At 43.5% G+C, this 11,188-nt stretch overlaps 3 protein-coding genes across 6 annotated transcripts; 2 read left to right on the top strand and 1 right to left on the bottom strand.

Annotated features, from left to right (window-relative positions):
- Positions 1-1,452: 1,452 nt before the first annotated feature.
- On the bottom strand, positions 1,453-3,088 carry LOC120820634 (dual specificity protein phosphatase 13A). 2 transcript variants are annotated; one of them, XM_040178617.2, is made up of 3 exons: positions 2,376-3,088; positions 1,994-2,211; positions 1,453-1,915 (listed from the first exon to the last, which is right to left on the bottom strand). In XM_040178617.2, exons 1-3 carry the CDS (start codon positions 2,492-2,494, stop codon positions 1,704-1,706), a joined length of 549 nt encoding a protein of 182 aa, XP_040034551.1. In that variant the 5' UTR covers positions 2,495-3,088; the 3' UTR covers positions 1,453-1,703. The 2 variants fall into 2 exon arrangements, with proteins under 2 accessions (XP_040034551.1, XP_040034552.1); XM_040178618.2 differs by having other exon boundaries at positions 2,051-2,211; positions 2,376-2,627.
- Positions 3,089-3,795: 707 nt separating this feature from the next.
- On the top strand, positions 3,796-9,152 carry LOC120820625 (sphingomyelin synthase-related protein 1). Of its 3 annotated transcripts, none has more exons than XM_040178602.2 (6): positions 3,796-4,034; positions 5,927-6,517; positions 6,626-6,721; positions 6,847-6,964; positions 7,154-7,304; positions 7,795-9,152. In XM_040178602.2, exons 1-6 carry the CDS (start codon positions 3,811-3,813, stop codon positions 8,097-8,099), a joined length of 1,485 nt encoding a protein of 494 aa, XP_040034536.1. In that variant the 5' UTR covers positions 3,796-3,810; the 3' UTR covers positions 8,100-9,152. The 3 variants fall into 3 exon arrangements, with proteins under 3 accessions (XP_040034536.1, XP_040034537.1, XP_077960970.1); XM_040178603.2 differs by having other exon boundaries at positions 3,816-4,006; XM_078104844.1 differs by lacking the exon at positions 3,796-4,034 and adding an exon at positions 4,269-5,241.
- A 100-nt stretch (positions 9,153-9,252) lies between these two features.
- Positions 9,253-11,167, top strand: LOC120820635 (beta-microseminoprotein). Its single transcript, XM_040178619.2, has 4 exons — positions 9,253-9,361; positions 10,060-10,165; positions 10,386-10,488; positions 10,855-11,167. Exons 1-4 carry the CDS (start codon positions 9,359-9,361, stop codon positions 10,973-10,975), a joined length of 333 nt encoding a protein of 110 aa, XP_040034553.2. The 5' UTR covers positions 9,253-9,358; the 3' UTR covers positions 10,976-11,167.
- Positions 11,168-11,188: the final 21 nt, after the last annotated feature.

The following is an 11,188-nucleotide window of genomic DNA, read 5'->3' as shown; positions in this document are numbered from 1 at the left end:
TAAATGATTGCTTATTAACAAGGATTTGATATCAGCTTGTCTGTAATTCCTGAACATGTTTGAATAAAGGTTGCGGGTCAAACTGTGGATGCTCTCAACTTTCCAGGTCGCTGTAGAACCTCCGACCTGCTTGATCCTCTCAACATTTTGCCCAGGGAGCAATTAAGGGTTAGGTGTCTTGCTTAGGGACACTTCGACTTGAGACATCGGGACTCAAACCACCAACCTTGCGGTTCCCAGCACACCCGCTCTACCCCCCGTGCCACGACGACCCCTCCCAACTACTCGTTGGCGATGTAAAAGTGAGACCAGACTTGATTGACATGTCCTCTAAATTGTCTCTCTGCCAACAGGAACTCCTGCAGCTCGCAGGCAGAGGAGGTTCATACGTGGGATCCTTAAGGGACATACTGGCATACAAATACCAGAAAAAGTCACCCTGGGAGTTTACTTCTCACAATGACTTTGTCCTAAAAACCCTTGGCGCCTACAATCATCTGGTATGAAGCAACAGACTGAGAAAACAGATCCCTGAACAGACTATTTCCACTTTGAATGGAAAAGCAGCGCAAGCTCTTTTCCTCCTGCACCCGCTCATATTTCTCTAAAAATACTCTCCTCATCACCGTTTCCATTCATTTTTCAAAATGAACTGCTGCATTATGCTGGGTAGTTTTCCACTGGTGAGTGTACTTTGAAACATGTCTAATTCATTCTGACCAAACATCTGTAGTCTTATTCTTATACAATATGTATTACCCTGTGAACTTGAGCATTAGATCACTGGCTTACTTTCCATGACCAAAGTGTTATGTACCACACTCTCCATTTGTCTCCATGCTGAAGAAATATGATCAGCTCTGTGTGTGACATTCACCAGTGACGTGTTAACTTTAGCATCATTTTCTTATGTTAACATCTAGGCTACTAAATCATTTGGCGTAAATGAAACACAAAGGTTGCGAACGTTGCCTTGTGTAACAAGACGATACAATAACATTTGGCCTTTGGTTGTAGAATACTCAGCTGTAGGTACAGCGCTCTCGCTGCTCCTTTAGATGATTGTGAAGCACAACAGTGACTGTTAATGTCAGCTTATGTTATTATGTTAACATAATGTCAGCTGTAGGTTGAAATTCATCAGTTTAAATTCATTTAAATGTCAATAAATTGAATTGTTCTGTATTGCAATGTAATACTATGCCACTTTGTCCATCCGTCCCATTTGTAGTGCAACTACATGGAATAGTTAATACAATCTTGGTTTAAATTAAACAAGTCATGAGTTATTTGATCTAAGAAAACATTAATTTGTTTATGTGAAATGATTCAGAAAAAAACTACTTTGATAAGCCAACTGTTATGTTTGGATGTGCAAATGGGAAAAGTTTGTGCAAACCCTCCTTCTGTTTCCACCCAGCCATAATATTTAAATAAATGAAATATCACAACACTTTTTGACGTATATTCAAAACAACATCATAAAGGAGTATTTACAAAGCTTGTAAACCTGCCAGACAACAACAGGGTTATGTTTTGGATACAGTTTGAATATAGAAAAAAACCCTCTGAGAAATAGGACATGAACATATACGACAATCACAACACTGTTGCTGCTACACTCATAAGTTGTGCATGAAAATCAGACAACCGTAGAAAATGAATGACAGATATTGTCTGTACGTTTTGTAATAGTTTTTGTGTCAGAAAAGAGGACACAGCCGCCGTTTGTGTGTCAGCTGTTCATCCATCTTGAGGAGGAGCGACAGGAAATTCCGGTTTGGATAAATGGCTCGCTTCTGGACGACAAGCCTCACGGCCTCTCCGAGACGGAGACGCTGCCGCAGCATGAAATAAGCCAGGACCAGAGTGGCGGAGCGGCTCATGCCCATGATGCAATGCACCAGCACCTTCCCTGTGGAGCAGGATGGAGGATGAGAGAGAGGAAACAGCTAAATGTTAAACGTCTGGGTGTCACGTTGCAGTGCTGTACCATCTTTGCTCTTCAGCCCTTTGTGTATGAAGTCAGACGCTGCTTTCAGGTACTGACTGAGATCGAACCGGTCTGAATCCTCGGCCGGGACGCCAAAGTAGACGCAGGTGTTCCCGTAAAAGCTCTGGTCCCCGATGCTGCCCTGCTTGGAGTGCGCGGCATTCAGGACATGAGTGATGCCAAGTTTCTGCAATTTCTTTCTATTCTGCGCAACGGCCCTGAAACAGACACAAAGAACAGAGCGAATATAGGGAATAAAAATAAAACAGGTCAAGGAATGATGTTGAGATGCAGCTGCACCGGTTTACTCCAACTAGCTCATTTCTCTCTTGTAGAGCTCATGGCGGCAAACAAACGCTCCACACCAACATAAGGCACTCACACATTCCCTATGTACAGGTTGGGCCAGACTTCATCCACTGGAGTGAGCTCCAGTGTGCAGGAATCCAAGATGTGCTCCAGTTCTTTAATGAGCACCAGGTCTTGGTTGCTCCCTGACATTCTCCCCGGACACAGAGCGCCCCTTCCAACCGACTGCGAGCGTCCAGCGTCCCTTCGTCCCCCGGCAGTACGCCGCTCAGTGAGGGACGAGGGCAGGTGGTCGTTTTAACGCCGCTCGCCTCTAAAATTAGCTGCCTGTGTCTGGTGAGTGCTCTGTGTGTGGAGTTATTCAATGTTGCTGTGGCATTGATTGGTCTGTTTTCACTGAAAGACGGGAAAGACTTTCTCTGTTGCCGCTGAGGTCACATTAGGAAAGGACAAGGGAGGGGAGGGGTGGACAGTGTTGAACTGTTTACTGCATGCATGGTACAAATGGAGACAGTCTTGCAAAGTGTGAATGAGGACGTTGACTTCTGGAGACTAAAGGGTGCACAATTCTATGGGTTTATTACTCGTGGCTTTGTTTTATTTATCCTCGTTTAACCCTTCGTCCTTCAGTCTTCGTTCGAGGGATATAAGCTGTTGCATTAAGCCTCAGACTTGTTTAGGAAAATCCAGATTCAGGTCCAGACTGAGGTGGTGATGAATCATCAAGTAGGTGATCCAGCGCCCAAACGACTCACACCTCACAACACAGTGCACAAGCAACCTTCCCTGGACGTCATAAAAGAGACATAAAGAGAGATGTTAAGGCCTGATGAGTGAACTCAGCAGCAGGGTTGGAAAAAGGTCAAATGTCGGCAGGTCGGTGGTCGGGGACATCTCCCCGTGGTTCAATAGAAGTCATCACTGCCCTTCCAGCACCGACTTCCATGCGCTGCATTCAGCACATGAGTGATGCCTAGCAGCCGGAGCCAGCTACTCATGAGACGTGGACCTGACACAAACACCACATTTGATGCACTATTAACACGTATTGATGGACCTAAATAAGGCGCGGGAAACTCACCTGTCACCCAGATACAGGTTTGGCCACACCTCGTCTTCATGGCGACAGGAGCGTGGAAATGAAACGTAAAACCTCCTCCAGCTCGTGAAGAGACAGGGTCTTCCGTCTCTTTCCTCTGCTGGTTCTGTGTATGCAGACTTTACTCTGCGCCGTCCGTCGCGTCTCACCTCAGACCACAGCTGTGTGTAGTTCACAGGGGTTAAACCACTGTTAGTTCCATGCTGCTGCCAGCCAGTCCCCTTTGCTCCGGTCGCTGCGGCTTCAGACTGTCACCAACAGGTGACTCATAGAAATGTGGTTTTAGCTTTTATTATTGAAAACCACTGCCTGTGTTTGTGCCGTCAAATTCAAACAAATTAGCTCACGAAATACACCTTTTTTTGTTTGTTTTTTCGTTTTAACGCAGGGAAACGCAACTCGCCAACAGATGTTGTACCCCGATGTGGCCAGCAGGGGTCAGTGCGCTTCTGAGCGGCGCTGCGCGAGCTCCCCGCCGGCTCTTCTTTCTGGTGTTATTTGTTGTTTGTCGCTTCCTGTTCGCCGTTGCTCGGTTGTCCCCAAGCACGTTGGCCATGAAATACCTCAGAGAGACGAGCCACCTGCACCCGGTGCACTGACTCATGGTAAGAGACACTACGACCGCCGATTCAAGTCAGTTGTAAACTAATACTTGTACTTCCTGTGACTTGTTTCTCTCGGTTATACGTTCGCTTTGTTTTTGGGGTGGTGGGGTGGAAGCGTTGAAAAGTAGCGTTTCAAACTTTTTCACAGCAACGTAGAAACATGATTGTTGTCCTGCTGCTGAAACGTAGCAGTCATTTCTCTGTGGTGAACAGACTATGAGCCCTTTGTCAAGTTGTCTCTCAAACGGTCTCCCTCACACACACACACACACACACAGAGACACGCCGAGACAAAGCCGTGTGTCACTGCTAAACAAGCTGACATGGCACCTATGAAGTAAATCCCCGGGCGGAGGAACCAGTGACATGTAACGTAACTCACGGGTCATTTAAAAATAACTCCTTTCTGTGTGAGAGACGAGGTGAGTTGTTGCTTCGGGGTGCAGACGTCACATATTTGATATTGATCGGCCGATCAGACACATTTCAGTGCGCTGTATTGATCACTACGAGCTACTTTGTTGAAATAATGCTAACTAACTTCAGTTTTTGGTGTTCTGATCTCATGTCCTGCTTCTTTTCAGAACAGAGTTTTGCAATCAGTATCGTGATGTCTGTGTTAATCCAGATGTGACACTCCCCGGAGGGAATGAGTAATGTCGGAAGGGTTCACAGACACTTTCATTTAAATGGGTGGATCATCAGTGCAACTAACAATTATTTTAGATTCTAAATATTTTTTTATTTAGTTTCAGCTCTAGTGAAGATTAGAGCTTATCTTGTTTTACTCCTTATTTTTGGACGGTTGGTTGGGCCAAAAAAAGGCAAAAAGACAATTTGGAGATCTGCTCTATCACAAGACCAAATGAATCATCATTTATTTAGAGGAAGAAAACCTTCCCAGATTCAGTAAATAATCACAGTGGCGATGTTAGTCTGTAATTCTGTATAATTACTGTACAAAACAATTACTGTAACTGTAAATAACCGGCTGTGAGCACACTGACTCCTTCATGATATCTCATCATATTTCATCATATAACGGTGTCCGTTATCCGCTGATAAGTGCCACCCCTCCCTACAAACCAAGTGCTGTCAGCTGTATTACCGATAACTGGAAGCTGCTTGCCAGCATGATTCCAAGTCCGCGGTAAAGTGAGTCTGCAGACTGTTGTGTTGGTGGAGCGGCGCAGACCTTTGGAGCAGCTGGGAGGACGGCAGGAGCTTATCAGAGGGTAAAAGGCCAGAGTTTGATCAGTACAGTGGGAGACAAAGTCTGTCTGTTTGATGGATGGTTTGTGACTCACTGGTCGTTACCATGTAATAACACTAATGGAACGGAGAGGATGTGCACACATGAACAAGGTCAAGTCAAAGTGCACAAACAAGCACAATTTTGAGAGATTACTGGGAGCTTACGCTTGAAAAATCAATGAAATGCTCAATTGATTATCAGAATAAAGCTGATTCCAGATCTGAATTGGAGATTATTTGCAACTTATCCTTTGGTCTCTAATATATTTCAGATTTCACAATAATTGGACCTTTGGATGAAGACATCATTCTGGCTGACAGACCAATCAATAATGAAAAAAAAACATTATTTTTGAAGGAAGAAATCAATAACTTGTTAGTTGTACTGTTGCTTAGTTGTAAAATGTCTGCAGACACAGAGTGTGAATGCAACACACAAGTGAACGCATAGATTCTTTTGGACCTGAAAAGCGTTGTCAGCTACCTCGGTAATTGACGGTAATTAAATGTGGTTGACTTTGCTCTGTCAAACTAGTTCTAACTCATTCATTCAGAAGGTAAATTGTGATAAAAGAATGCAAATGTAAAGCCTGGAGCTTTCCATTCAAACAGCAGGATTGGCACTAACAAAGAAAAGAAAAAAACTTCATGTGTCTGTGTCTGCAGTGGCATGGCAGCATCAGAGGACGTTGTGAGCTCCTGGAGCTGTAAGCAGGTGGCCCTGTGGCTTCGGGATGAAGGTTTCGGGGAGTACGTGGAGTTGTTGTGCGACCAGCACCGCCTGGACGGCCCCAGCCTGCTGGCTCTGACCGAGGCCGACCTGCGCGGCCCTCCGCTGGGCCTCTGTGTGCTCGGAGACATCAAGCGGCTGATCATAGCCCTCTGCCGGCTCCAGAGACGGAACCAGGCCCGGCTGGAGGAGCTGGGCCTCCCAGCCGGGCTCTCGCCGGGGGGCGAGTGGAGCTGCGGCGCGGCCGACCCGAGGTGCAACGGAGGGGAGCGCTCGAGTAACGGGAGTGAGCTGAGGTTGAGGAACGGAGACCGATCCGCATACGACTCTGTGTGTCACTCGCACTCCAACGGGAGGTACAGGCAGCAAGTGTCTGGCAGATTGGACCCGGAGGTGTGGAAGACAATCATCAGTTCCATCTATGTCTTTTTTGTGTTTGGATTCACTTCTTTCGTCATGGTCATTGTTCATGAGCGCGTCCCGGACATGAGGACGTACCCACCGCTGCCTGACATATTTCTGGACAGGTATGAATCCACGTATCCACAGCATGTTCAGCAGACTCTGTAGTTAATTTGCACTCATACGCTCCTGCAGTCGTATCTAATCTGCGCCCTTAATGTTTTTGAACTCAGTGTTCCCAGAATCCCTTGGGCTTTTGCGATGGCTGAAGCATGTGGCCTCATCCTGTGTTACATGGGCCTGCTGGTCCTGCTCCTCCACAAACACAGGTAGTCCACCTGTCCAATTATTCCCATAAATATGTGCGCCCCCTAATACACGGATCCTCTAAATGCAATGCAGGTTAAGAAGTGATGTGCGAGGAAGGCTTTGTGACTGCTCCTCTCTATTTCAGGTCCATTATCTTCAGACGGTTGTGCTCCTTGATGGGAACTGTGTTTCTGCTGCGTTGTTGTACCATGTTTGTCACCTCGCTCTCTGTTCCCGGGCAGCACCTCAAGTGTGCCAGCAAGGTGGGAAGCACTCATGAGACTTGTTTGCTAGTTTTCCCAGTAAATTGTTTTGCTTCTGGCAATGTTCCAGTTTATTCCTGACGACAGTATTCCCACTGTGATAACTGATGAACAGCTGCCGGTGTGATTCACAGCATGACTGATGGCTGTTCGTTTTTTTGGCGGGGGGGGGGTTTGTTTACCCCTCAGACGTATGAGGATTTCTGGGGAAAGATCCAGAGGGCGCTGCTGATCTGGAGTGGAGGTGGGATGACGCTGACAGGCGTCCAAACGTGTGGCGACTACATGTTCAGTGGACACACCGTCGTCATCACATTGCTCAACTTTTTTGTGACTGAATGTGAGTGGACACTCCTTTGTTTTTCTTCCAAAGTGATTGACCTCCAAGTATTTCAGTTCAATTATATTCCATTTTATTTGTATTTTCCGATATCGCAGATTTTCCCAGAGGGTTTTATAGTATGTACAACAAAATGAGTCATGAATTATTTTTTAAATATAAATGGGGCCTTTATCTGGCACTCTTTTTATAATATATCATAGATTGATAAATAGTAACTTTTTGGCTGCAGCAGCATTTATATGTACAGTTTTATATTTGGTGAGTAAATCCTAATTTGTTGGGCACTACTGTCAGCCATGGATTCCTACATATTTGCTGTGTGATTTAGTCATTATTCACAGCAGCATTGTTTCAACATAACTTGCTCCTTTGCTTGTGTTCAGCTTCCATGCTACTGTAGTGTTTTGCTGTTTTGGGGATTTGTTTTTGGTAAGAAAACTATAAATTCCACGATATTCATCCTAATAATGATTGCCTTTAATTGCAGACACACCACGAACGTGGAATCTGATTCACACCATCTCCTGGGTGTTAAACCTGTTTGGCATTTTCTTTATCCTGGCGGCTCACGAGCACTACTCCATCGACGTGTTCATCGCCTTCTACATCACCACTCGCCTCTTCCTCTACTACCACACGTTAGCCAACACCCGTGCCTTCCAGCAGAGCCGCAGGGCGCGCATTTGGTTCCCCATGTTCTCCTTCTTTGAGTGCAACGTGAACGGACCTGTCCCCAACCAGTACCACTGGCCCTTCAACAGACCGGCGTTCATGAGGACTCTGGTTGGATAGAGGGGTTTCTGCGACGTGCATGCACTATAATACCAGCGGCGGAAGGAGATGCTGTTTCTTATCTTTGTATGGTTAGAAGTTTGTTATCTGGGTGTTTTTTGTTTTAACCTTTTGTTTCCATAGATGATTTATTTTCTCATCAACGATTGAGATGACAAGGGGAATAAGTTTACTTCCCAAAACAATTCCTTTGAATTGAATTGCACATTGCACTACCAGGTGACAGCAGAAGGGGGGTGGGGGGTTCTTATGGGGTCCAGCTGTGGATCATTTCTTTGGAGATTTATTTGCCTCACTCAGTTGGTCATGTTTTTATTTTGGGAATGTTTGTTTCACTGGTTTGGGTTGTTATACCCCCGTAACATCTGCAGGAGAAGACCTATCAGGCTTCACACCGCTTTAATGAAGTTTCATACTGCAGTTTTCCTTTAAAGAGGTTCGACACCCGTTTAGTAACTACTAACAAAAGAAGCGGTTGTTTCGTTGGATGTGCCACGGAAGAACACTTCCTGTTCTCTGCTCATAGAGCTGTTTTTAATTTGCACTTTAGGAAGCGAGTACTACAACTTATTTATATTTCTCAATCATAACATTGGGATGGTGTAGCTTCCTACATTTACAGTTAAACTCGATCAATGTAAACTTTTATGTGAATGTTAAGTATGATTATGTTTTTATCCTAATTTTGCTATTATGTTTGTGATTATAAAATGAAGAGGGAGGGATATTGAAGTTTTTTTTATCCAGCGCTTTCCTCTGTTGCACAGTTCAAGGACGGGCTTTTTGGAGAACAAAAGTTCCAAAGAATATACTTTTTTTTTTTTACGGCATTGTTTGATCTTAACTAAATCTTTTAATTAATTGTTTACAGTTTGTTGCTTTATTTGCAATGCAAGTAATCTATCTCTGCCTTTTGGCTCAGCAATGAAAGTTTACAGATAAGTTTACAGAAAGTTTTTATATTTCTAACTGTTTCCTTGATTGTTCTTTCAATAATGTAATTATTCTTGCGTTAGTTGAATAAAATCAATAAATATATATATAAACATAAAATCCATATTTCTTGTGAATTTGTAAAAGTCAACATATGCCCGTAATATCAATATTAGCTACATCCTTCTACACGCCTTAAAACAAATATCAGTCACATTGCTATTGGCTATTCTGTAACAACGCACAATACAGATGTAAGTATAAAGGCTCCATTGAGCTCTCACTCAGATCAGCTTCCTGTTCACCTGGTCGCATCGCATACCGGGATGGTACGTAACTTATGCATGTAATTAGGCAAAGACGCTGAAGATCTTAGAAATGTTTTCTTTCGGGTCTTGTTAGTGGTTTTTCTCTTAAATAAAAAATGTCCGTATAGGTGTAAATATTGATGCATGTTTTAGACTTATAAGACATCATTGCTGTCCCATTGCACTATATATTTTCTACTTATGCTATAAATAATTGTATTAATAATAATACGATAAGTGTTGATAACCGATGAATCAGCAAGTAAGGTCAAATATGATTCTGTGTCAAATAACAGTTGTAAGGACTAAGTACAAATAATGGTCGTCTAAAAAACTTTACATATCTTGTGCAGACTACATTAGATAAATTTAATTTTAAACACGCTCTGTGTTGCAGACATAATGTCTTTTGTACTAAAACATATACATAAAAGGGCCATTTTAAAATTCTGGATTTTTGTAGCGCTGGCCAATCCCTCAAATACGCATTTAATAGCAACTATTCTTAAACCTACTGAGCGAAACATGTACTTTTAGTGTGGAAACTGTTTCACATCAAAAGATTGGTTGTTTGTTGACCGCTAAAAGAGTGAAGCACAAAAGGCAGGATTTTTCCCATCTTTAGGGAATCTTTTGGGATGGTAATTAAGAGCATGAGCGCACTGCGGAGCCTGTAAACAGCCATCGTGCTTGACATGTCTTTTATTCAACTCTTTCAGGCTTCTCTCCAAGTTTTTGTTTGTCTGCTGGGACTGGTTGTCCTGTGCCACTCTTACTGCTTCTTCCAGGAGTTGGCACCGAAAGATCCGAATAACCCTCCAAAAGGTGAGTCGACATAACATTTGGAAGAAATATAATTCAAAAACGTCTGACATCACCAAATCCAACAGTGGCTAAAATCAACCAGTGGTTTTGTGTTTGCGCGACACCTGAATCATAAAAAACCACACCTATGAACACACATTCAGTCACTGATGAAATGTTATCAGAGCTTAATAAGGGGCTCAACAGTTGGCCAACGGCGGTTTTGTTTCTTTACATTCAGGGTGTGTGGACAAGGACGGAAAGCAGCATGATTTTGGCTCTGAGTGGGACAGAGACTGCATGGCGTGCTCCTGTACGAACGAGGGCCTGAGCTGCTGTAGCAAGTAAGACTTTCGTGCTTTCATTTACGGTATTACACCTTTTATTTTCACGCAATCCTACATACAAACGTTTTTTTGTGTCCTTGACATGTTTACTTTTCTCACATCACAACAAATGAAAGATGTGTGTATATTCGGTGTTTCCCCCAACTGACATATTGGTCCTGTTTATTCTTCTACGCAGTGGACATCAATCCGTTTACTTGCAAAGAAAAAAAAAACTTTGAAGAGAAAAATGAAACACAATCCCCTGCTTTTACACAGAATAAAGTCTCTCCTAAATCCCTAATTTGCAGATAACCATTTTAAGAAGACAATTTACTTTTCTCTCTAGCTATGTGTGATATTGTTTCCTCTTTGTCTCTCAAGGATCCCTGACGCGGACACAGTAGATATTCCTGATGAGTGTGAGCTGGTTGTACACAAGAAAACCTGCTCTGCAAAGGTCTTGTTGAAGTCAGACAAGACAAAGGAGTGTCAGCCGATGTGAACACACAACAAGCTTGACCCCTGCGTGTTTCGGAACAAATGAGATCCAAACTTGTCACCAGTCTTTCTCATAATTCATATTTGATCAACTATTTTAGGGTGCATATATAAGCCACAAATCCAATCCAGATTCATTTGGTCTTTCTTGTCATTTTTTAAAGTTTTTGACAATAAAGATAAAACCTAAAAACCAGCTGGGCTCTGTCTCTTCTTG

Source organism: Gasterosteus aculeatus, chromosome 6, assembly GCF_964276395.1.
Source record: "Gasterosteus aculeatus chromosome 6, fGasAcu3.hap1.1, whole genome shotgun sequence".
NCBI lineage: Eukaryota > Metazoa > Chordata > Actinopteri > Perciformes > Gasterosteidae > Gasterosteus > Gasterosteus aculeatus.
Note: the sequence above shows the minus strand (reverse complement) of the source record. Positions and strands in the feature narration are given on the sequence as shown.

Excerpts from the sequence above, each read along its gene's own strand:
- LOC120820634 (XM_040178617.2), bottom strand. The coding sequence starts at position 2,494 with ATGTCAGGGAGCAACCAAGACCTGGTGCTCATTAAAGAACTGGAGCAC. Across the intron at positions 2,212-2,375 it reads AACCTGTACATAGGGAATGT|GGCCGTTGCGCAGAATAGAA; the intron begins GTGAGTGCCTTA and ends TGTCTGTTTCAG. Across the intron at positions 1,916-1,993 it reads AGGGCTGAAGAGCAAAGATG|GGAAGGTGCTGGTGCATTGC; the intron begins GTACAGCACTGC and ends CCTGCTCCACAG.
- LOC120820625 (XM_040178602.2), top strand. The coding sequence starts at position 3,811 with ATGTTGTACCCCGATGTGGCCAGCAGGGGTCAGTGCGCTTCTGAGCGG. Across the intron at positions 4,035-5,926 it reads CACTACGACCGCCGATTCAA|TGGCATGGCAGCATCAGAGG; the intron begins GTCAGTTGTAAA and ends CTGTGTCTGCAG. Across the intron at positions 7,305-7,794 it reads CAACTTTTTTGTGACTGAAT|ACACACCACGAACGTGGAAT; the intron begins GTGAGTGGACAC and ends CTTTAATTGCAG.
- LOC120820635 (XM_040178619.2), top strand. Across the intron at positions 10,166-10,385 it reads TCCGAATAACCCTCCAAAAG|GGTGTGTGGACAAGGACGGA; the intron begins GTGAGTCGACAT and ends CTTTACATTCAG. Across the intron at positions 10,489-10,854 it reads GGCCTGAGCTGCTGTAGCAA|GATCCCTGACGCGGACACAG; the intron begins GTAAGACTTTCG and ends TTGTCTCTCAAG.